At 40.0% G+C, this 22,926-nt stretch overlaps 1 protein-coding gene across 1 annotated transcript in view; it reads right to left on the reverse strand.

The window, feature by feature from the left end:
* Nucleotides 1-11,953, reverse strand: part of MCM6 (minichromosome maintenance complex component 6) — a 38,986-nt gene extending 27,033 nt beyond the window's left edge. The window contains exons 1-4 of the mRNA XM_030326441.1: nucleotides 11,770-11,953; nucleotides 8,104-8,250; nucleotides 3,789-3,899; nucleotides 2,388-2,637 (exon numbers count right to left, since the gene is read on the reverse strand). Coding sequence (XP_030182301.1) covers nucleotides 2,388-2,637; nucleotides 3,789-3,899; nucleotides 8,104-8,250; nucleotides 11,770-11,876 — 615 coding nt within the window. The 5' untranslated portion in view covers nucleotides 11,877-11,953. The remainder of the gene's footprint in view (nucleotides 1-2,387; nucleotides 2,638-3,788; nucleotides 3,900-8,103; nucleotides 8,251-11,769) is intronic.
* Nucleotides 11,954-22,926: the final 10,973 nt, after the last annotated feature.

Genomic DNA, 22,926 nt, shown 5'->3' on the forward strand with positions numbered 1-22,926 from the left:
CTCTGCGCACTGATCACAGAGCCTGCTTGGGATTCTGTCTCTCTCTTTCTCTGACCCTCCTCTGCTCTGTCTCTCTCAAGAAATAAACCAGGGCACCTGGGTGGCTCAGTCGGTTGAGCGTCCGACTTCGGCTCAGGTCATGATCTCGCGGTCTGTGAGTTCGAGCCCCGCGTCGGGCTCTGTGCTAACAGCTCAGAGCCTGGAGCCTGTTTCAGATTCTGTGTCTCCTTCTCTCTCTGACCCTCCCCCATTCATGCTCTGTCTCTCTCTGTCTCAAAAATAAAAATAAAACATTAAAAAAAAAAAACAATAAAAAAAATTAAAAAAACATTTTTCTGAGGTGCCTTGGTGGCTCAGTCAGTTGAGTGTCAGCCTTTGGCTCAGGTCATGCGTGATTTCAGTTTGTGGGTTCAAGCCCCATGATGGGCTCTGCACAAACAACTCAGAGTGTGGAGCCTGCTTGTAATTTGGTGTCTCCCTCTCTCTCTGCCCTTCTACCACTTGAGCGCACATGCACTCTCTCACTCAAAAATAAACATAAAAAAAAAAAAAAACTCTAAAAATTTTTTTGCCCCTCCTTGTCCTGACTATGTAGTTAAATATCTGCTCTGTTCCATCTTCCTCCAAATTTTCAGGGAAATATTATGAAAAATTTCACATACTCAGGGTGCTTGGGTGGTTCAGTCAGTTGAGCGACTGACTTCAGTTCAGGTCATGCATGATCTCATGGCTCGTGGGTTCGAGCCCCATATAGGGCTCTGTGCTAACAACTCACAGCCTGGAGCCTGCTTCTGATTCTGATTCTCCCTCTCTCTCTCTCTCTCTGCCCCTTCCCTGCTCATGCTCTCTCTCCTTCAAAAGTAAACATTTAAAAAAATTTAAAAAAAAAATTCACATACTCTATACACTCCACCTCAACACTACCTTTTTTTTTTTTTTTTAAGTTTATTTGAGAGAGAGCGAGAGCGCGCAGGCTCAAACGGAGGAGGGGCAGAGAGAGAAGAGAAAAAGGGAATTCCAAGCAGGCTCCAGACTCAGCTCAGATCATGACACAGGGCTTGATCGATCTCACAATCCTGAGATCATGACCTGAGCTGAAATCAAGAGTCAGTCACCCAACTGACTGAGCCACCCAGCCAGGCACCCCAACACTACTGTCAATATTACTTAGACACACACATATTTTTACCGTATTATTTGAAAAATGCATAAAAATCAAAATACTTCACCCCTAACTATTTTAGCATTCATCTCCTAAGAGTAAAGACATCCTATATAACCACAGTATCTTTACCATACCAAGAAAATTAAATAATATTTAATTCTATAAAATCTATTATCTAGACCATCCTTAAATTTCCTCAATTGTGAATAATGTCCTTTATTACAACTGTTTTTTGTTTTTTCAGACCAAGACTTAATCTAGATTTATACTTTATATTTGGCTATGTTCTTTTTCAAACACAAAACACCTCTTACCCAAAGTTGTTGGTGGAGTATGTGCTTCATATAAACTAAGTAACAGACTGATGCTACACTAAATAAGGGATAAAAACTGAAGTTAATATTAATTATTTTAGTGTGGTACTCATTCCCTCATGCTTGAGTGATTGAGCAGCTGCACCTTTTCTTTTCCTTTGCCTATCACAGAGTTACTAAGTCCTGTACAGATCTGAGACATGCGCCCCCTGCAACCTCATTCTTATTGCTACCATCCAACTCTTGCCCAGGTAACTACAACTATCTCATTATTAGTTTGTTGTTATATGCTATACATCAATGTCCCATTAATCTACCTTTAAAAAAGAAAGGTTCACATATATTCCCCTTTTTTATCAAGAAAGGTCTGAACTTCCCAACCTGAGATTTTAAGGCTCTGCGTACCTACATGCCTCACACCAAATCATCCTTCAGATGATCTCCAATTTGGCTCCTCTATTTCAATCATGATAATCCTCACTGCCATCAATAAACATGTCCATTTTCGCCTGTCCTTTTATTCATGCCTCCCTCCCTCCTAACCATCAACTTGAGAGTGTATCTAACAAGTTTCCACTTCTTCAAAGTTTTAACACTAGTTCTTCTTCATCATCATCATCATCATCATCATCATCATCGTTTACTATTTATTCTCTCACAAAATATTCTGTCATAGTCTGAAGGGGCTTCCAATCCAAGTTATTAAAGTTTAAGACACATTTATACATTGATAATTGAAATCGGCATTAAGAGTTTTGGGTTTAAATCTGTAGTCACATATAATGATCTTCCACTTACATAAAAACTGAATTTAACATTGTCTAAATAAGCTTGTAACAACTGCCATGTGCCTAGAAGTGAATTATTAGCATAGACTGAATCTGAAACAAACAGAAGTTAAAAAATACCTTTTGAAAATCAACAAATCTCGATTTATTTGTATCCAGCAAGAATCTCCTTCTGTTGGCACAAACTGGATTTCGGCAGATGTTCGGCTGTGTGTATTTGAACTGCTGTTCTACATCCTTGATCACTGTCTGACAATCCAAGCACAAAAATGTTCCACTCACAAGCTCTGGGTGAACTGGATGAGTCCGTACCACCTGCCCACTGATGCGAGTGAGCAAACCAATTCTGGATGAGGTAAGTTCTCGAATTCTGTTTAAAGACAGATGTACAATAGTAAATATTGTAAATATTCATTTTCAACCTAAGAAATATTTCCATTTTAATGACAGGGTATTCAATGATAATTATGATAAAAACAAAAAACAACAACAACAAAAAATACTAAATAAATAAATAAATAAATGGAAAGAAGGAATTCTTTGCAGATTCTTCTCCAAGAATGATTTAGTCAATGTGCCTATTCCTAAATTACACAATGCTTATGTATTCACAGCAAAATACACAAATATGAAAAAGTAAATAAAGGACACCAAAGAAATGAAATTACAGTTATAAAACAAGATGATCCCATTTTATATGCAAATATATTTTTTGCTTACCTACTGTTTCTAAATAAGCTGTATTAGTCTCATAGTAATCATACGAAAGACCTCAGCAACTCAGTTCAGAAACACTTCCTTTACCTCACAAACTCATTTTATATTAAATAACTTGGCCACTTTACAAGTAATTTCAGCAGTTTAAGTTTTCAAAATATCACTTCAATTTCTTCCACTGTATTTATTCTTTAAATAATTCCTAAAGGGGGGCGCCTGGGTGGTTCAGTCGGTTAAACATCCGACTTCAGCTCAGGTCATGATCTTGTGGTCTGTGAGTTCAAGCCCCGCATCGGGCTCTGGGCTGATGGCTCAGAGCCTGGAGCCTGCTTCCGATTCTGTGTCTCCCTCTCTCTCTGCCCCTCCCCCGTTCATGCTCTGTCTCTCTCTGTCTCAAAAATAAATAAAAACATTTAAAAAAAAATTAAAAAATAAAAAAATAAATAAATAAATAAATAACTGCTAAAGGGAAAAAATGTTTTTAGTTACGCCATTTAAGCTCTGACAAAATTTTTCAAAGATTCATGAAATTCTCTAGACTTTCAGTTTTCTTATTTTCTCACTTGATTGATTTCCCCCCAAATGTCCCCTGCAAGATGTCCTGAAATATGACAATCCCCAGAAGGTGCTTTAACTTACTTTCCATTTCATCTCCCTAGAAAAATGATTTCTCCAAAACCAAACTTTATAGATAACTGAACCTAACTCTTTACATATAGAAGACTACCACCTCCCTACTTTTCTAACCATTAAGTGATGTGTATGTTTGGTGAATTCCTTTCCTTTCAAAGAAGAGTCTCTTACTTGTGTCTGGTAGGTAGGTCTTGGAATGCAACATAAAAATCCTTGGCAAGAGGAATCTCTTTTCGGTCTTTGACAAAGGTTTTCAAGGCCCGACATAGGTAAGGGTAAACTCTGAAAAGCAAACAAATAAAAATCACATGACATCTTCAAGAGACCTACCAAGGCCCCCTTTACCTTTCATGCTTGCAAACAGCTAAGACTAAGCAATTTCACCTGGTTACAACCAAGCCTTAAAATTTAACTATGCAGGACACTTCTCTCATCTACTCTAGGTCTATGAGTGTCTTCCAATCCTCTCCTAGCCCAACAAATAGATCTAAGACAACAGAAACACCAACGATAAAATCCTATACCCAAATACCTACTATCTTTATTTATTTTATTTTTTTGTTGTTGTTTTGTTTGTTTTATTTTAAATCCAGTAGAGTTTACATACAGTGTAATATTAGTTTCAGGTGTACAATAGTGATGCAACACTTCCATACAACACCTGGTGCTCATCACAAGTGCACTCCTTAAGCCCCATCACCTATTTCACCCGTTGCCCCATCCACCTCCCCTCTGATAGCCATCAGTTTGTTCAGTATAGTTAAGAGTGTGTTTCTTGGTTTGTATCTCTCTCTTTTTTCTTTGGTACAATTACATATTTAAAAAAAAATAAAGACAGCAAGGGCCAGCAACTTAAGCAATAGAACAAACCAGACAAATTATTTCATATCCAATCCCAAAAGGTTCCTGAACTTAATTTCTTGTAGATTAAGAGATAAGGGAATTACAACAAATAAATTCAGCTTCATTATTCAATTGTGAAAACAGAGCTATAATATTTCATGCAATGTCTATTGACATGACTGACCCTAAAGAGGAAAATGATAAGGCATTATTACCACATTTCAACTGAATACATATTTATGTACACCAGCTTTTGTTTGTTTGTTTCATATATTAAAAAATTACAGTCCCTTAAGGAAGAAATGCCACAATAAATGAAAGACCTTTTAACCCACAGTAAGGAAACATAACAAAGCCATTATGAATGATGCAGCAGGTTTAGGAAAATGAAAGGTACTATTAAATATGACAGGCTATCACAAGAGAAATAGTAATCAATGTAATCATAGCAATAAAATAATATTTGTATTTTGTTTCTTTCAAGGAGTTAAAATAACGGACATCTTTTCTAAGTTAACAATTTCAAATAATATGACAAAAATAATAAAAACAAAGATAAAAATCTCTAAATCTGAAGCATATTAAAATTATTTAAAGTCTGCTCTACATGCTTTTGTCTTTCTTAAAATTCTGAGATAATTGCATTTGTATTCTTTTTTCTTTCCTGTGCATGATTATGTTCTTTCTTTTTATAATCTAGTATTCTTTTTTTTCCCTTAACTTGCTTTATTTTTTATTTTCTTAAATTTACATCCAAATTAGTTAGCATATAGTGCAACAATGATTTCAGGAGTAGATTCCTTAGTGCCCCTTACCCATTTAGCTCATCCCCCACTCCCACAACCCCTCCAGTAACCCTCAGTTTGTTCTCCATATTTATGAGTCTCTTCTGTTTTGTCCCCCTCCCTGTTTTTATATTATTTGTTTCCCTTCCCTTACGTTCATCTGTTTTGTCTCTTAATGTCCTTATATGAGTGAAGTCATAGGATTTCTGTGTTTCTCTGAATAATTTCACTTAGCATAATACCCTCTAGTATCCACGTAGAGGATCCACATGGATCCACGTTCCATCCGCCTAGTTGCAAATGGCAAGATTTCACTCTTTTTGATTGCTGACTAATACTCCATTGTATATATATAACACATCTTCTTTATCCATTCATCCATCAGTGGACATGTGGGCTCTTTCCATACTTTGGCTATTGTTGATAGTGCTGTTATAAACATGGGGGTGCATGTGTCCCTTCGAAACAACACACCTGTATCCCTTGGATAAATGCCTAGTAGAGCAATTGCTGGGTCGTAGGGTAGTTCTATTTTTAGTTTTTTGAGGAACCTCCATACTGTTTTCCAGAGTGGCCGCACCAGCTTGCATTCCCATCTACTATCTTTAAATAATCATTTGGCACCCACAGTACAGCCCACTCCTCTGTCCAAGATGACTATACCTAAACAATCTTGGTGGTTTACAATCTAGCAACACAGCCTCCCGTTTGGTGTCAAGGCCTAGTATATTTTTCTAGGTTTAATTCTTGATTGAAAAATGGACGAGAGGAGCAATATGTGTATGGACATGAGAGCAAACTGGCACTAACAATCCACTTGACTGGTTAGACTGAAGTGTGTATGTCCTCTTGAGGTAAGTTCCTAGTAGCTGTTGCAGCTTGGTTTGTTTCAATAGTGGGATCTGACGTCCTCTGAAAAATAAGCTTCTTCCTTTCTTTTTCTTTCCTCCCCTCCCCTCCTCTCCTTTCCTTTCATGTTTATTTATTTTGAGAGAGAGAGAGCTGCACATATGCGCAAACAAGGGAGGGGCAAAGAGAATTCCAAGCAGGCTCCACACTGTCAGCACAGAGCCCAATGTGGGGCTCAATCTCGCAAATGGTGAGATAATGACCTGAGCCAAGATCAAGAATTGGATGCTTCTGGGAACCTGGGTGGCTCAGTTGGTTAAGGGGCTCACTTTGGCTCAGGTCATGATCTCATGGTTCATAAATTTGAGCCCCATGTCAGGTGCTCTGCTGTCAGCAGAGTCCACTTAAAATTCTGTCTTCCTCTCTCTGTCTGTCCCCTGCTCGTGCTCGCTCTCAAAAATAAACAAACATAAAATAAATAAAAAATTTTAAAAAAGCGTTGCATGTTTAACCAAGTGAGCTATGCAGGCACCCCTGAAAAATGAGCTACTTTTAGGAGACAGAACTGCTGCATAGCCTATGTATGAGGTATGAGTAGAGGTGTTTCTACTACCAGCCCGGACTTTCTACCTCCCTCACAACTTTTTCTGCTGTGTATTCTCACAATAAACTCTGCTGCTTATCACCCCCAACCATTCTTGATGATTGGATATGACTAGAAACATTGAAACAGGTATTCCATCTCCCAGCCTACCATGTAAAGGAATGGGGCTGTCTATCCTTATTCCTGGGTCTTAATTTCCTTTCACAACTGTCCACAATGTTTATTTTAACCTGGTTTTATTTATGTATATTCACATCTGTTTAATCTAAATGCTGACAAAGATTTATGTAAAAAGATGTTTCTTGCTTTATACAGCAATTAAAAATAGGGGCATCTGGGTGGCTCAGTCAGTTGGGCATCCGACTTTGGCTCAGGCCATCATCTCATGGTTTGTGAGTTCGAGATCCGCATCGGGCTCTGTGCTGACAGCTCAGAGCCTGGAGCCTACTTCAAATTCTGTGTCTCCCTCTCTCTCTGCCCCTCCCCTACTCATGCTCTGTCTCTCCCTCTCTCAAAAATAAATAAACATAAAAAAAAAATTTTTTTTTTTTTAATGTTTTCAAGTGGCACCTAGGTGGCTCAGTAAGTTAAGCGTCCAACTTAAGCTCAGGTCATGATCTCACAGTTTGTGAGTTCAAGCCCCAATCTCTGTGCTGTCAGCACAGAGCCTGCTGCGGATCCTCTGTCCCCGCACTCTCCGCCTCTGCCCCTCCCCGTCTCGTGCTCTATCAAAAATAAACATTCAAAAAAATGTTTTCAAAATATTTTATATGACATGGAAAAATGTTATACCGTTATGTGAAATGGCAGGAGACTGTGTCTACAATATGATGTCAATAGTTACATACACCTAGAAATACAACAAAATGTGCCAGAAGATCCTTAGGAAATTCCACATTTGCAGACCTGCTCATGATGGTTATCTATGGATGGTGGAATTACATATGTATTCCCTCTACTCATCTCTACTTTCTCTATTTCCTACAACATACACATTACTTTTATAATCAGAAGAAAATTAACCTTTAAGAACAACAATGTCATTTCTTTAAAGACACCCCTGATCAAGAACAGGATCCACACACTTTCTCAAAATACCTACTCCTAGGGCCAAGGGAAAGGATTAAATGAATGACAGACCAAGAGCACTGAATGCCTGACAAAAAGTAAGCGATCCTCTGAAAACTTAGGAAAACTACATAGAAAGCAAAGGTTTTCAACATTTGGACGTGTAAAATATTCAGCTCCACGAAGGCCTAAATTTGTTCAGAACAATACTAAAATGACCACTGGCTGTATCAAAGGGCCTCTCCTTCTGCCTCACAAATGAGTACTTCCAGTCCTAGAAGAGCTGGCTTCACAGGTTCCATGCCTATTTAAAGTAAAGAAGATTAATATAACATACCTATAGAACTCCTCTTGAATGGTGGTAGAAAGTTGTTGATTAAATTGCTCCAGGTCCACAAAACTCACAACCAATGTGTTTCTCTCAGGACGAATGAGCTCCTCTGCTAATTGCAAGTACTTAATTTCTCCATCACTGTTCTGGAACCTGTAGATACACACAAGTCCTATTAAATTGAAGAATTATGCAGTAAAAAGAAGAATCCAAATGCCTGATAAGTCGGTGTATCGGTTAAAATGACCATCAGCTTTAGGGTCAGACAGGCTCATTTCACTAAGTGCATAACATGGGCAAGTACTTATCCCACCTTTTTGAAAAAAAAAAAATTAAGACGTCATTTATCTCATAAGATTACTATGAAGTTTAAATGAGAGAAAGCCTGTAAATGCTTTGCACAGAGCCCAGAACACAGAAAAACTAGGTCTAAACTGCATTTCTTCATTTAATATTTTCTAATAAAAAATGCCAACTATCCTTTTATTATTGTTGTATATAGTTAAGATTGGAAAATATTAAATGAAGAAATGCAGTTTGAAATCCAAAGATTCGATTTCTGTAGAGAAAACTGACAGAATAGTTGTTGATTTAAGAACATGAATAAAAATAAATACAGAAATGAGGTGCTTCAATACCCAAGTCCTCAGAAAAACAGAAACATATACACACAAAATTAAGGATTACCACCACCATTTTTGCTTTTTGTCCTTTTAACATAAATGCAGATTCACTTGGAACCAAAAATCAATTCCTTCTTCAAATACAGCATACCTAGCTGTCCAATATTTACTGAACATCTATCTGCAAAGCATTACACCAGAGATACTTAAAGCTAAAAATGACAGTGTTGTTCCTGCCCTAGGACTGACATGATCATAGGATCATACCCTCCTATTAAAGAGGTAGCAAGAGAACCTAAATGTCCATGACAAATGAGTAAAGAAAATGTATACATATACAACGGAACAGTACTCAGTCTTAAAAAGTAAATTCTGCTATACGTGTCAACATTGATAAACCCTGAGGACATTACACAAAATGAAATACGCCAATCATAGAAAGATAAATACTGCATGATCCTACCTATATGAAATAACTAAATAGTCAAATTTATAGAATCAAAGTGGAATGAGGGTGGCTGGTGGGCTCAGTTGGTAGAGCATGTGACTCTTGATCTCAAGGCAGGGAGCTCAAGCCCCAGGTTGGTGCAGAGCTTACTTTAATTAATTAATTAAATAGTGGAATGATGGCTGCCAGAAGCTAGAGCAAGGGAGGAAAATGTGGAGTTACTAAGCAACAGTCAAGTGAGACTGAATAAGCTTTAAGAGATCTACTGTATAACATTGTGTTTACAGTCAATGATAATGTATTGCATAGTTAAAAATTTGTTAAGAGGGTAGATCTCATGTTAAGCGCTCCTGTAACAACAAAAGAAAAAAAGGAGATACAAAAAATGTGCTGTGGGATTATAAATAATTCTGCCCAACAAGAACATCCAGAAAGGCTTCAAGCATTTAAAAGATGACATTGGAGGGGCACCTGGGTGGCTCAGTTGGTTAAGCATCTGACTTTGGCTCAGGTCATGATCCCATGGTTTGTGGGTTTGAGCCCCACGTCAGGCCCTGTGCTGACAGCTCAGAGCCTGGAGCCTGCTTTGGATTCTGTGTCTCCCTTTCTCTCTGCCCCTCACCCACTCACGCTTTGTCTCTCTTGATCTCTCATAAATAAATAAACGTTAAAAAAAAATAAAAAAAAAGAGGACATTGGAATTCAGCCTTGAAAGATGTTTAGAATTTGAAAGAAAACAAAGCAAACACAAACACCAAAAAACCTCGAGTAGTGGTTAGACTCACTATAGATGTTTTCAAGTGTCAATGTCAGAAAAGGTAGAGGAATACAGAGATGACAGGCTGGTTGTGGAAGATGAAACTGGGAAGAGGGGCTGTGAAGAATTTGAGACTTTACTCCATAAACAAGGGCAAATCAAAGTTGGAATTCTGAGGGGGAGTTAACACCCCCCCCACCCAAACAGAGTGATTTATTTCTCTCATTCATCATTATCCCCAGCATCCAGCTGTATGGTAAACTGCAAGGCAGTTAAGGCAATCATATTCTTCATTAAAATGAAACATTAATTGAGGACTTTTGTAATGTGGTGTGGTGGCTGGGTGGGGTTAAGGATGGGATTTACATTCAAGACGGAAGTGGCTGACAGGTAAAGACACGGTAAGTTTCATTACCAGAGATAATGGAAAATGGCACCTTACCAGCATAAGGGAAGAAAGGATTGGTGCTGCCTGAAAGATTTACAGAGTTTCACAAAGGAGGTATGAGTCTTTAGCTGCGCTTTGAAAGATGAATAGCTGTCAGGCAGAGAATAACAATGCCAAAGACGGGGGATATAAATTATGGTTCAAATGTATCAGAATTTCATGAGATGGCAGAATTATGCACAATAATAAAAGTGTGGAAACAACCCAAATGTCCATGGATGGATGAATGGACAAAAAGTGGTATATGCATACAGTGAAGTATTATTCAGCCTTAAAAAGAAATCCCGACACAATGCTGTACAGGTGGATGAACCTTGAAGACATTATGGTAAGTGAAATAAATTGGTCACAAAAGGCCAAATACTCCAAGTATAGCTCCAAGTACACGAGGTAACTAGAACAGTGAAAGTCATGGTTAAGTAGAATGGTGGCTGCCAGGTGCTGGGGGGGGGGGGGGTGGGGGGAATGGGGACTTACTGTTTAGTGGCTGCAGAGTTTCAGTTCGGGAAGACCAGAGTTCAGTCGTTGGATGGTGGGGGCAGTTGCTTAACAAAGTGCATATACATACTTAATGACACCGAACTCTACACTTAAACAAGGTTAAATGGTAAGTTTTATGTATATTTTACAATTAAAAAAAATTTCACAAGACATTCCAAAGTCCATCCTCTTAGGGAAAGAAGTAATACATCTGCACGAAGTAACTGGCGGCAGAGGCGGAAACCCAGGCAGTGGGGGATTACGAGAGGCCAGGAACCTAGAAGGCAACTTAAAAAAAAAAAAAAAAAAGTGTGTGCGTGTCGGGGGGCTTGCGGTGGAAGGAAACGGAAGGATGGAGGGAAGGTGGGGAATACGCTCAGACACTCTGAAGCAGGTCAGGGCTCACTCACCCGAGCATCTGTCTGCCCTCAGGGTTCACTCGAGTGCCTTTATCTCCATGGGCTCCAAAGGCAGCCCGGGCCCTCGGCGCCCCCAACACCAGAGGCCTGGGTGGCCGGTCCCATCAGGACTCTGCAGGGGCTCCCACTCGGTCTTGCTACTACTTATGCTCCCCGAGACTCCGTTTCCGCTCAGGTAACCAGGGGAGACGGGATCACCAGCCTTACAGGTTGTGAGGACGGAACGACGGGACCAAAGCGCTGCTCATACCCACGGCACTGGCAGTTTGAGGAAGGACTCAAGATGGGATTTTACCGCTCGCGGCGACCTGGCTAAGCCCCGAGTGGGGAATAGGACGCTCTGCAAGGCGCGCGGGCCCCCAGTTCCCCCCCAACATGCGCCGGCCCTAGGGCCCAGCCCGGCCCTGGGAGCCGCGAGTCGGCGGGCTCCCGGGCTCCGGAAGCGGACAGGGGCAGCTCGGGGAAGTTCCGCGAGGAAGGGGCGCCCGCGGACTTACTCCTCCAAGAAATCCAGGAACAGTTTCTGGCATTTCTCCGCCACTTCATCGCGGACTTCCAGGTGCTGGCTGCCGGCGCCCGGCTCCGCTGCCGCCGCGAGGTCCATGGCTGTTCAGTGCTAAGGGGCCGCCACCGCCACGCTCCACCACTACCAATCACTTCACCACAGACGCCACCACTTTGCGCGCGCCGCCGCCGCTACCGCCCGCCCCCTCGCCCACAGGGATTGCCGGAACCAATCGTGGCACAGGAACTCGAGGATTTCGCGCCAAACCTGCCCAATGAGCGTGGCTTCTGCATTAGTCCAGCCCACGGAGCCGGGATTTCGCGCCAAATGCAAAGACCGGGAGGAAGCCAGTGGGTTCTGCCTTTGCGCCTGCGTAGTGTGGTCTTGTCGCTGGCAACTTGGTTTCTGCAACAGGTTTACGAGTGGGATCCGTGTCCCGGTGGCTTTTCACATGTTTTTCATATCATTTCACTGATATTAATTGAGCAGTAGACATAAAGCTCTATGGAGGAGAAAAATGAGTAAGATTCAGACCTGCTTGAGCCGTTGTAAGTGGAGGAAATATAACTGTGCAAGAGCCCAAAGAGATATAGACGTAGTACCAGGGACGGAGTTTGGCAGTTATTGTGGTTAATTCCCCTCTTAAACAGAACTGTTGGCTTGCGCCCTCTTGATTTTCTTTACTCCCTCTCAGGCCGTCTTTACCCCACTTCCTTCCACTTGCTTTTTTCCCATCTCTTTGGCTATTCTTGGTTAGCCGTGTATTGTTGGTGCCTCTTCTTTAGTGAGTTCCTGAAATGGTCTGGTCCCAGAGCCTTCATTTCTCCTGAAGCTCTTTTGGGCGACCCTCTTCACTCCTGTTGTTGTGGGATTGTTGAGCGAGCCCTGTCAAGAAGGAATTCTTGAGAGGTTTTACAGTGCAACTTAGCAATTTTAAGGACAGGACCTGTGGGTAGAAAGACCTGCACCTTTGCTGTATGAAAGCTGGTGGTTATATAGTGTTCAAGGGGGAGGAGGGGCCGTGCAGGGAGTATTAGATCATTACTGTTTTCTTCGAATTTCTACTTGTAAAACTACTTTCACAAGATTTCTCTCTTTCTATATTAAAAATGTAGCAACCAGCTAGATCCTTATCTGATAGATAAGGATCTGATAGATCCTTATCAGAACTATACAGGCTATATAGGTCAGCCTTCTAGACTAAAGGTGAGCATTTTTCTGCTTCTATCCCTCATCATCATAGCTTTTGGGTGCTGATGACTTCTACCTTGTGTATCACCAACTGGGACTCTTTGGCCTGTAAGAGATTAAGAGAAGCCTGGACCATTTCCTTTTTGAGGTTTCCACACATGAAAAATTTTTTTCTTAAAGCCAAACAGGGTGACAGAAGTTATAGTAATTACTTTAACACCAGCCCCCCCCCCCCCACACATACACTCTTCACATACCAGATTTAACAAAACTGCTCATTGCTGATGTACTGCAGTGTATCTGAGACTGTATGTATTACCTCATTTGAAGGGGTTGGGAACCATTGTGGCCCTGTATCCCTCAGCTCTTCACAAGTTCCAGATTCTGGACATCACCACTTGCATGCATTTTAGGAGCCTCAGACTCACTGTGCTACGGGACAATCATAACCCTCATGCACTAAGAATGGATTCAGGAGATAACTAGAGCAGTTTGCCGACCCAACCGTGTCTCTTCCTCTCCAAACTTCTCATCTTTCTTTACTATTTTTCCTTTCTGCCCTTCTCTTTCTCTTCTATCCTCAGCGTCAATTTCTCAGAGCTTTAGTCTCATGTACAGAAGGAAAAAAGCAAGGAAAAAGAGTGCAGAGTTCCAGGCTAATTTGGAACGAGGCTCGCTCAGAGAATTGGGATTTCCTCTTCTCAGCATTCCACAACTCACAGATCCTCCCTTCTTCCCTCAGACATGCACGTCTGACCCAGAATAGTAGCTCAGGTCTCCAAGTGAGGGTTGTGGGGACACCTTCCATAGCAGGAGGAGGGTGTGGGTTATGAAACGTCTCTGTGCTATATCTCAGAGAGTTGTATGCCCGTGTGTGTGTGTGTGTGTGTGTGTGTGTGTGTGTTTAGGTCTGAGACTGCTATCCTTAGAAAGGCGTGCTTGCAAGGTTAGCCTTTGGCTGGCATTTGGGAACTTGACTGGTAAAAGTTTCCTACACTGATAAGACACTTACCCTAAATGAAAAGGATGGCTCACTAGCCTAAAATGTTTATGCAAACAATTTGGTTTGTGCTGAATTTGTTCTAAGAACTGGAATCTTGATATGTGCTAGGTAGAGGGTGCCTGTGTGACCTGCTCCCAGTAAAAACTCCGAGATTCTTTAATGAGCTTCCCTGGTAGACAGTGTGACATGCATTGTCACAGTTTGATGCTGGGGCAGAATTAAATGCATTCTATATGACTCCATAGGAAGAGGACTCTGGGATGTTTGTGTTTGGTCTCCTTTGGACTGCTCCATGTGCATTTTCCCTTTGCTGATTTTATTTTCTATCCTTTTGCTGCAATAAATGGTAGCTGTGAGTATAATCGTATGCTGAGTCCTGTGAGCATTCCTAGCAAATTATCAAAACTGAGGATGCTTTTGTGGACCCCCAGTACAACATACATATCTATTTTTACCTTCTTACTAAAGAGAATTTTAAACATAAACAAATGTAGACAGAATAGTATAATGGACTTCCATTATAAGCTGCAATAACCATCAACATGTGGCCATTCCTGCTCCAATCACACACCTCTCTGCTTTTCCTTCTTCATTATTACTATTATATATATTTTTTTAAAATCTGTTTTAGAATGGTCTTAGATTTACTAAAAATTGCAAAAGATAGTACTGGGTTCTTACATATTCAATGCCCATTTTTCCCTATTGGTAACATCTTACTTTAAAGAACCAACTTTTTAAATAACTTTTTAAAGAACCAACTTTGGCACAGTACTAGTAGCTAAACTACATACTTTTTATGGATTTTGCTAGTTTCCCCCTAATGTCCTTTTTCTTTTCTGGGATTCCATCCAGGATACCACATTACATGGAGTTATCATGTCTCCTTAGTCTCCTCTCGTCTGTGACAATTTCTTTAAAAAAAATATTTTTTTAAACATTTATTTATTTTTGAGACAGAGAATGAATGAGGGAGAGTCAGAGTGAGGGAGCCTGAAACAGGCTCTGGGCTCTGAGCTATCAGCACAGAGCCCGACGCGGGGCTCGAACTCATGGGCCGCGAGATCATGACCTGAGCTGAAGTCGGACACTTAACTGACTGAGCGCCCCTCGTCTGTGACAATTTCTTAGACTTTCCTTGGTTTTGATGGCTTTGATAGTTTTGAGGTATACTGCTCAGATATTTTGCAAAACATTCCTTAGGTGGGATTTGTCTGATACGTTTGGCATGGTTAAACTGTGGTTATGGGTTTGGGAAGGAAGACCACAGAGGTAAAGTATGGTTCTCACCACTCTTTTATAATTTTACAAATCCTAGATATAATATCATTTCATATGTAGATATTTCAGAATGAATCTCTAAAAGATACAGGTTATTGGAATATTACTCAGTAATAAAAAAGAATGAGATCTTGCCATTTGTGACAACATGAATGGACCCAGAGGTTATTATGTGAAGTGAAATAAGTCAGGTAAAGACAAATACCAGATGCTTTTACTTATAAGTGGAATCCAAAAAACAAAACAAATGAACAAACCGAATCATAAATACAAAGAACTGATGATTGCCAGAGGGGAAGGAGGTGGGGGGGGGGATGGGTGAAACAGGTGAAGGGGATCAAGAGGTACAAACTACCAGTTATAAATAAATCATTGAGATGAGAGTACAGCATAGGAAATATAGTCAATAAAATTGTAATAACAGATGGTGACAAATGGTGACTGTACTTATGGTGGTGAGCACTGAGTAATGTATACAATTGTTGAATCACTATGTTGTACACTTGAAACTAATATAACATTGGATGGCAACTATATTTCAATTAAAAAGGGCTATTTTTCCTGAGACATATCTTTGGCTGGGAAGGAATCTTCCTTCAAACAGCTGTAGCAGAACAGATTAATGATGCTGATTCTTTTAAATCTAACTGTAATATTTTCCTGGTTTACCAATACTTTAATTTACTATGAATAAAACTAGCAGATTAAATTTTTATGTGATTTATTTTAGCCGATGTGCATTATTCAATAAGATATTTATCAAACATATGAAAATATCAAACATAAATTTTCTTTCAAACATAGTCAATCCCCATCTTATAAAATATGTAATATATCCAGGGGTGTCTGGGTGGCTCAGTCGGTTAAGCATCTGACTTCAGCTCAGGTCATGATCTCACAGTTCGTGGGTTCGAGCTCCGTGTTGGGCTCTGTGCTGACAAGCTTGGAGCCTGAAGTCTGCTTCAGATTCTGTGTCTCCGTCTCTCTCTGCCCCTCCCCCACTTGTGCTCTATGTCTCTCTCTCTCTCTCAAGAATAAACATTAAAAAATTTTAAAAAATATATAATATATCCTACTTCTTACTAATAAAATAAAAAAATTTTATGCTAGCTACTGACCAGTTAGGTTTCAGCAGTACTTGATGAAATGTCTTTTTAGTCATTTGCCTTTCTCTTTAGTTACTTACATATGAGAAGTTTGAACATGATGTCTATCCAAAGTAGCAGTGTGAATGATGGCAGTTTTAGCTATTTTTATGTAATACTTATTTAATTTTTCCCCAAAGCTAAAAGTCAGAATTAGACACACACAAAGAGTTACTGAAAAAATATTTAAAACTGTCATCATACTTCTCATTTCATAATTTATTTAAACTATGCCTTACATTGTATTATTATAAATTAAAAGAATGAGAAACTGCATACAAGTTTATTGTTGTTTTTATAGCTTTTATAAAAATGGGTATGTTAGTGACATTGTATCTATGTTATTTTAATATTGATTTGAATGCTTTTAATCATAAGTTTTATAAATTGTGTTCCATATTTTGTTTCCCAGTGGTTTTTAGACTATTTCTTGAAACAAGTACTAACATGTCTGAATTGAAAAATGAAGTTGTATTTTTTCTAACAAACAGTAAGTATGATTAAGCTGACTTACTATTTTTTTACTTTTTAATTTTTTTTAATATTTATTTTGAGAGAGAGACAGCGTGTGAGCAGGGGAGGGGCAAACACAGAGCAGGAGACACAGAATATGAAGCAGGCTCCAGGCTCTGAGCTGTCAGCACAGAGCCCAATACTGGGCTCAAACCCACAGACCGTGAGATCATGACCTGAGCCAAAGTTTGACTGAGCCACCCAGGCGCCCCATATTAAGCTGATGTAAAATGAGGATGGGCTTTGCTTAGTGGGTTAAATGGTGGACATTTCCCGGACTTTGAATAACCTAAATCTTCAGCTCCCAGATTTTGATGAAAACATATTTTTAAAAGATTATAAAATGAAAGCACTTCATTAAAAAATGAACACACATATATATGCCTAGCTTAAAGATACATACTGGACTATTTACAAAAGAAATTATATGATGTCAGAAATTTGTTCCTGAATAATTTGGCATCAGGAGAGATGGATGGTGGGCTTATAGGTCCAAGATAGGACTAGGTGATGGATACATGGGGGTGCATGGAGCTGAGCTGTCAAGTGTCTGAATAGCTCATTCAAGCAGCTAGCCCAAAATGAAAGTCTTAAATCCCTTACTGCTTTTAGCAAGTTACTAAAAATGGAAAAAGCAAAGACTTCTCTGTTGCACTTCCCCCATGGACTAATGAGTAGTGGAGAGTTAGGTGGATCAGTGCAGATGTGGGGGTCATCTCACTGTTGAGGGAGCCTTGAACAAAAGGCTACAGTGGTTTTATGGACACTGAGGTGGAGGGTAGAATGAAGGGGAAAGTACTGAGGTGGTGTGGGAAAAAAATGTCTTCAAGGTTTCACCTTCCTCTCTTCTATAAGGAGATCTCAGGAGACCTGAAGAAGACTTCTGCCCAAGGCTTCAGATAGAAAAACCTAAGAATGAAGTTTAGGAATGTAAATATGTGAAGAGTATGACCAGCCAAAGGGGTCTGAGTCCTTGACTGCATCTCTCTTCTGAGATTGTGATGCATTGGCTGTGTACCAGTCTGGTGTGGGGAAGGCACCTTTCCCCTATGAGGCCTTCCAGGTAAAGCCTTCATACTTACCTATGGCCAGGCCTGAAAGATCACAAATAGACTTTTAACCCGGAGCTGGACTCCTCAATCAGTAGACCCCATGGTAATTTGCCTACTGCTGTGCTATAAAGTGGGAATCTTAGTATGAGTTGTAGTATAGGATTCCATGTTGGTAGATCAAAATTTGTAAGCTGCTGGATATTGCTATAGATGAGGCTTTATGGAAAGGAAAAGGAAGGGGAGGGGAGGGGAGGGAAAGCGGGGCAGAGGGGAAGAGGAGGGGAGGGGAGAGAAGGAAAACCTATACCATAAGTATGTGTTGAGTCAAGTCAAGATGAATTGCTGACCTTTCTAGGGTAGAAGGGTCCAGTGTAATCAACGTGCTAAAAAGTGAATGGTTGGTTTCCTCAAGAGATGGTGCCATACTGGGGCTCAGCACTGATTTCTGTCACTGACAGATATGACATTTAGCAGTGAGAGTAATTAGATCAGCTTTGATGTGTGGAAACTCATACTGGGGCAACATACGCTATCTCTGTCACCTGACTACTCTTTCAAGAGCCTATTGTGCCAGTCTTGCAGTGGCTGATGACAGAAGCTGGCTTACATCAACTGGCCCAGTCACTCTGTATACCAATGCCTCTTCCATGGTGATTTTTCTCTGATGGGCATTAACTTATGACACTAAGGTCTTTACATTTTGTGCATATGCCTTTTCTATAAATCTCCTTATTCCCAATTTCCAATCTTCCTCTTTCCCAGCCTCCAACTAATCAGCATAGCCATTTCCTTTGCCTGTAAATGAATGCATAGCTTTACCTGGGACCACTTCTTTTTCTACACAAAACAGATAGCCAGAGGCACCGTCCACTGGGAGGATCTCAAATCCTTCAAGTCTACCCTTGAGTGGTAGTAGTGTACAACAGTAGTCACCTGTCAAGTCAGCCCAACCATTAACTAAGATGTTCCTTTTCTCCTCTGCCAACTGGTCTTAATCTTCTTTCCCCATCTACCCCATCAGATTATCCTGATTATCTGATTTACTTGCGCCTTTTTCTATTCATGTCCAGTCCCAGATGCCAATCACTATCTTATGACGGATTGCTTTTTTTTTATTTAACTTTATTTTTTATTTTTAAAAATTTACATCCAAATTAGTTAGTATATAGTGAAGCAATGATTTCAGTAGATTCCTTAATGCCCCTTACCCATTTAGCCCATCCCGTCTCCCACACCCCTCCAGTAACCCTCTGTTCTCCATATTTAAGAGTCTCTTCTGTTTTGTCCCCCTCCCTGTTTTTATATTATTTTTGTCTCCCTTCCCTATGTTCATCTGTTTTGTCTCTTAAAGTCCTCATATGAGTGAAGTCATATGATTTTTGTCTTTCTCTGACTAATTTCACTTAGCATAATACCCTCCAGTTCCATCCACGTAGTTGCAAATGACAAGATTTCATTCTTTTTGATTGCTGAGTAATACTCCATTGTGTGTGTGTATATATATATATATATATATATATATACACACACACACCACATTTTCTTTATCCATCCATCCATCGATGGACACTTGGGCTCTTTCGACACTTTGGCTATTGTTGATAGTGCTGCTATACACATTGGGGTGCATGTGTCACTTCGAAACAGCACACCTGTATCCCTTGGATAAATGCCTAGTAGTGCAATTGCTGGGTCATAGGGTAGTTCTATTTTTAGTTTTTTGAGAAACCTCCATACTGTTTTCCAGAGTGGCTGCACCAGCTTGCATTCCCACCAAAAATGCAAAAGAGATCCTCTTTCTCCATATCCTTGCCAACATCTGTTGTTGCCTGAGTTGTTAATGTTAGCCATTCTGACAGGTGTAAGGTGGTATCTCATTGTGGTTTTGATTTGTAGTTCCCTAATGATGAGTGATGATGAGCATTTTTTCATGTGTTGGTTGGCTATCTGGATGTCTTCTTTGGAGAAGTGTCTATTCATGTCTTTTGCCCATTTCTTCACTGGATTATTTGTTTTTTGGGTGTTGAGTTTGTGATGGATTGCTTTTGACCCTTATAATTTGGTGGATCTGACAGAACCCAGCACATAATGGGAAGGTCTAGCCACGTGTTACTTAATGTCCTATAGCCAGGGCCCTGTAGCAAGCCAGGGGCTATTTACTGAATGGTGTATAATTTTTGCTGCAGATGGCATAGTATTGCTCCAGAAGCTACGGGGATTATGTTTGACTCTCCTATTGAGACCTCCTATAAAATCCTCAGGCAACTTTTCCCATCACTAATACTATTAGAACCATACATTCTGCTACTTGAACCACAGCCTGGACCTAGTGAAGAGACTCTCCTGTTGTAAGCACTACTCACACCTGACAGCATTCCATCTAGATGGGTCAGAAAAGTATTCTGTGAAGTAGTCTGTTAAGAGTTATTATTAAAAAAAAAAAGTTATTAGTTCTATGTATTTTGGACTTAGAAAGTAAAAATAAACTAGGATATTATTATTACTATTACTACTATTATTACAATTTTCGATGTCTTATAAAAAGTGGGGCAATTATAAAAAATGTTATGGAGGAAATCTCTCTTTAATCCACAGTTGTGAATGTAGCACAGTGCCTTCTGCAAGTACTGCTGTAGTAACTGTCAGGGCAAAAGGAAGGAATCCCAGTGAGCAGATCTTTTAGGATGCTCTTCAATGATAGGTTTCTTTAAAAACATTCAAGAGGGTCAGCTGGCTGGCGCAGTTTGTTGGGCATCCAACTTTAGTTCAGGTCATGATCTTGCAGTTTGTGAATTCAAGCCCCGCATCGGGCTCTGTGCTGACAGCTCGGAGCCTGGAACCTGCTTCAGATTCTGTGTCTTTCTCTCTCTCTGCCCCTCCCCTGCTCATGCTCTGTTTCTCTCTCTCTCTCAAAAATAAATATTAAAAAGAAATTTAAAAATGAAAAAATTCAAGAAGTGCTTTTCTTTCCTATCACCTTAAAATAAAAATGAAAAAAAAAAACACACAAAAAAACAGAACCTTTAGTATTTGAAATGACAGTCACATGCGCATTTTCAAAATCCATTTTGTATATATGTTTAACCTCACCATGTCTGCTTGCCTTGTTATGGCAAAAAAAAACAACAACAGAATTTTGAAATTAGTATTTTAACCTTTTTCATTATTGTTATATTTGTGGTGGTGATCTGTGATCAGTGATCTTTGATGTTATTATAATTGTAATTGTTTTGTGGCACCACAAACCATGCCCATACGATGGTGAACTTAATTGACAAATGTGTGTGTTCTGACTGTTCCATCTACCAGCCATTCCCCCATCTCTCTACCTCTCCTTGGGCCTCCCTATTCCCTGAAACACAACAATATTGAAATTAGGCCAATTAATAACCCTACAATGGCATCCAAGTGTTCACGTGAAAGGAAGAGTCACACATCTCTCACTCTAAATCCAATGCTGGAATGATTAAGCTTAGTGAGGATGACATGTTAAAAGCTGAGATAGGCTGAAAGTTGGGCCTCTTGTGCCAGTTAGCCAAGTTGTAAATGTGAAGGAAAAGTTCTTGAAAGAAATTAAGAGTGCTACCCCAGTGAACCATACCTAAACGACAAGAAAGTGAAACAGCCTTATTGCTGATATGCATAAAGTTCTAGTGGTCTGGATAGATCAAAGCAACCACAACACTTCCTTAACCAAAGCTTAAACCAGGGCAAGGCTCTAGCTCTCTTTAATACTTTCTCCCCCTAACATTTATTTATTTTTGAGAGCAGGGGGGAAGGGCAGAGCGGGGGCAGGGGGGTGGATAGAGGATCTGAAGCAGGCTCTGTGCTGACAGCAATGAGCCCAATATGGGGCTTGAACCCATGAACCATGAGATCATGACCTGAGCATGACCTGATGCTCAACCGACTGAGCCACCCAGGTGCCCACTCCTAGCTCTCTTCAATTCTGAGAGAGTTGAGGAAGCTGCAGAAGAGAAATTGGAAGCTAGCAGAGGTTGGCTCATGAGGTGTAAGAAAAGAAGCCATCTGTGTAACATAAAAGTGCAAGGTGAAGCAGTGAGTACTGATGTAGAAGCAGCAGCAACTTATGTAGGACATCAGCCTAAAGTAACTACTAACGTGGATTACACTAAACAGATTTTCAATGTAGACAAAATAGTCTTCTATTGAAAGAATATGCCACCCAGGACTTTCATAGCTAAAGAGAAGTCAATGCCTGGTTCCAAAGCTTCAGAGGACAGGCTGATGTTAGCAGCTAATGCAGCTGGTGATGTGAAGTTTAAGCCAGTGCTTACTTACCATTCTGAATATCCTAGGGCCCTTACGAATTATGCTCATGCTACTCTGTCTGTGGTCTATAAACAACAAAGCCTGGATGAAAACACTTCTATTTACAACATGGTTTATTGATTATTTTAAGCACGCTGTTTGAGACCAACTTCTCAGATAAAAGATTCCTTTAAAATTATTACTGCTCAGTGACAATGCAGCTGGTCACCCAAGAGCTCTGATGGAGATGTGCAATGAGATGAATGTTTTCATGTCTGCTAACACAACATCCAGTCTATAAACCATGGATCAAGGAGTAATTTTGACTTTCAAGTCTTATTATTTAAGAAATACCTTTCAGGTATTGGCTGTGGCTCCAATGGATGATGATTCCTCTGATAGAGCTGGGCAAAGACAATTGAAAACCTGAAAAGGATTCACCATTCCAGATGCCATTAACAACATTCATGATTCATGGGAAGTGGTCAAAATATCACAAACAGGACTTTGGAAGAAGTTGATTCCAACTCTAATGGATGACTTTGAGAGGTTCAAACTTCACTGGAGGAAATAGCAGGAGAACTAGAATTAGAAGTGGAGCCTGAAGGTGACTAAATTGCTGCTATTTTTTTTTTTTTAATTTTTATTTCCAATGCATCAGAAAAAACACTGGTTAATGGTTCAGTTAGATC

This window comes from Lynx canadensis, chromosome C1, assembly GCF_007474595.2.
Source record: "Lynx canadensis isolate LIC74 chromosome C1, mLynCan4.pri.v2, whole genome shotgun sequence".
NCBI lineage: Eukaryota > Metazoa > Chordata > Mammalia > Carnivora > Felidae > Lynx > Lynx canadensis.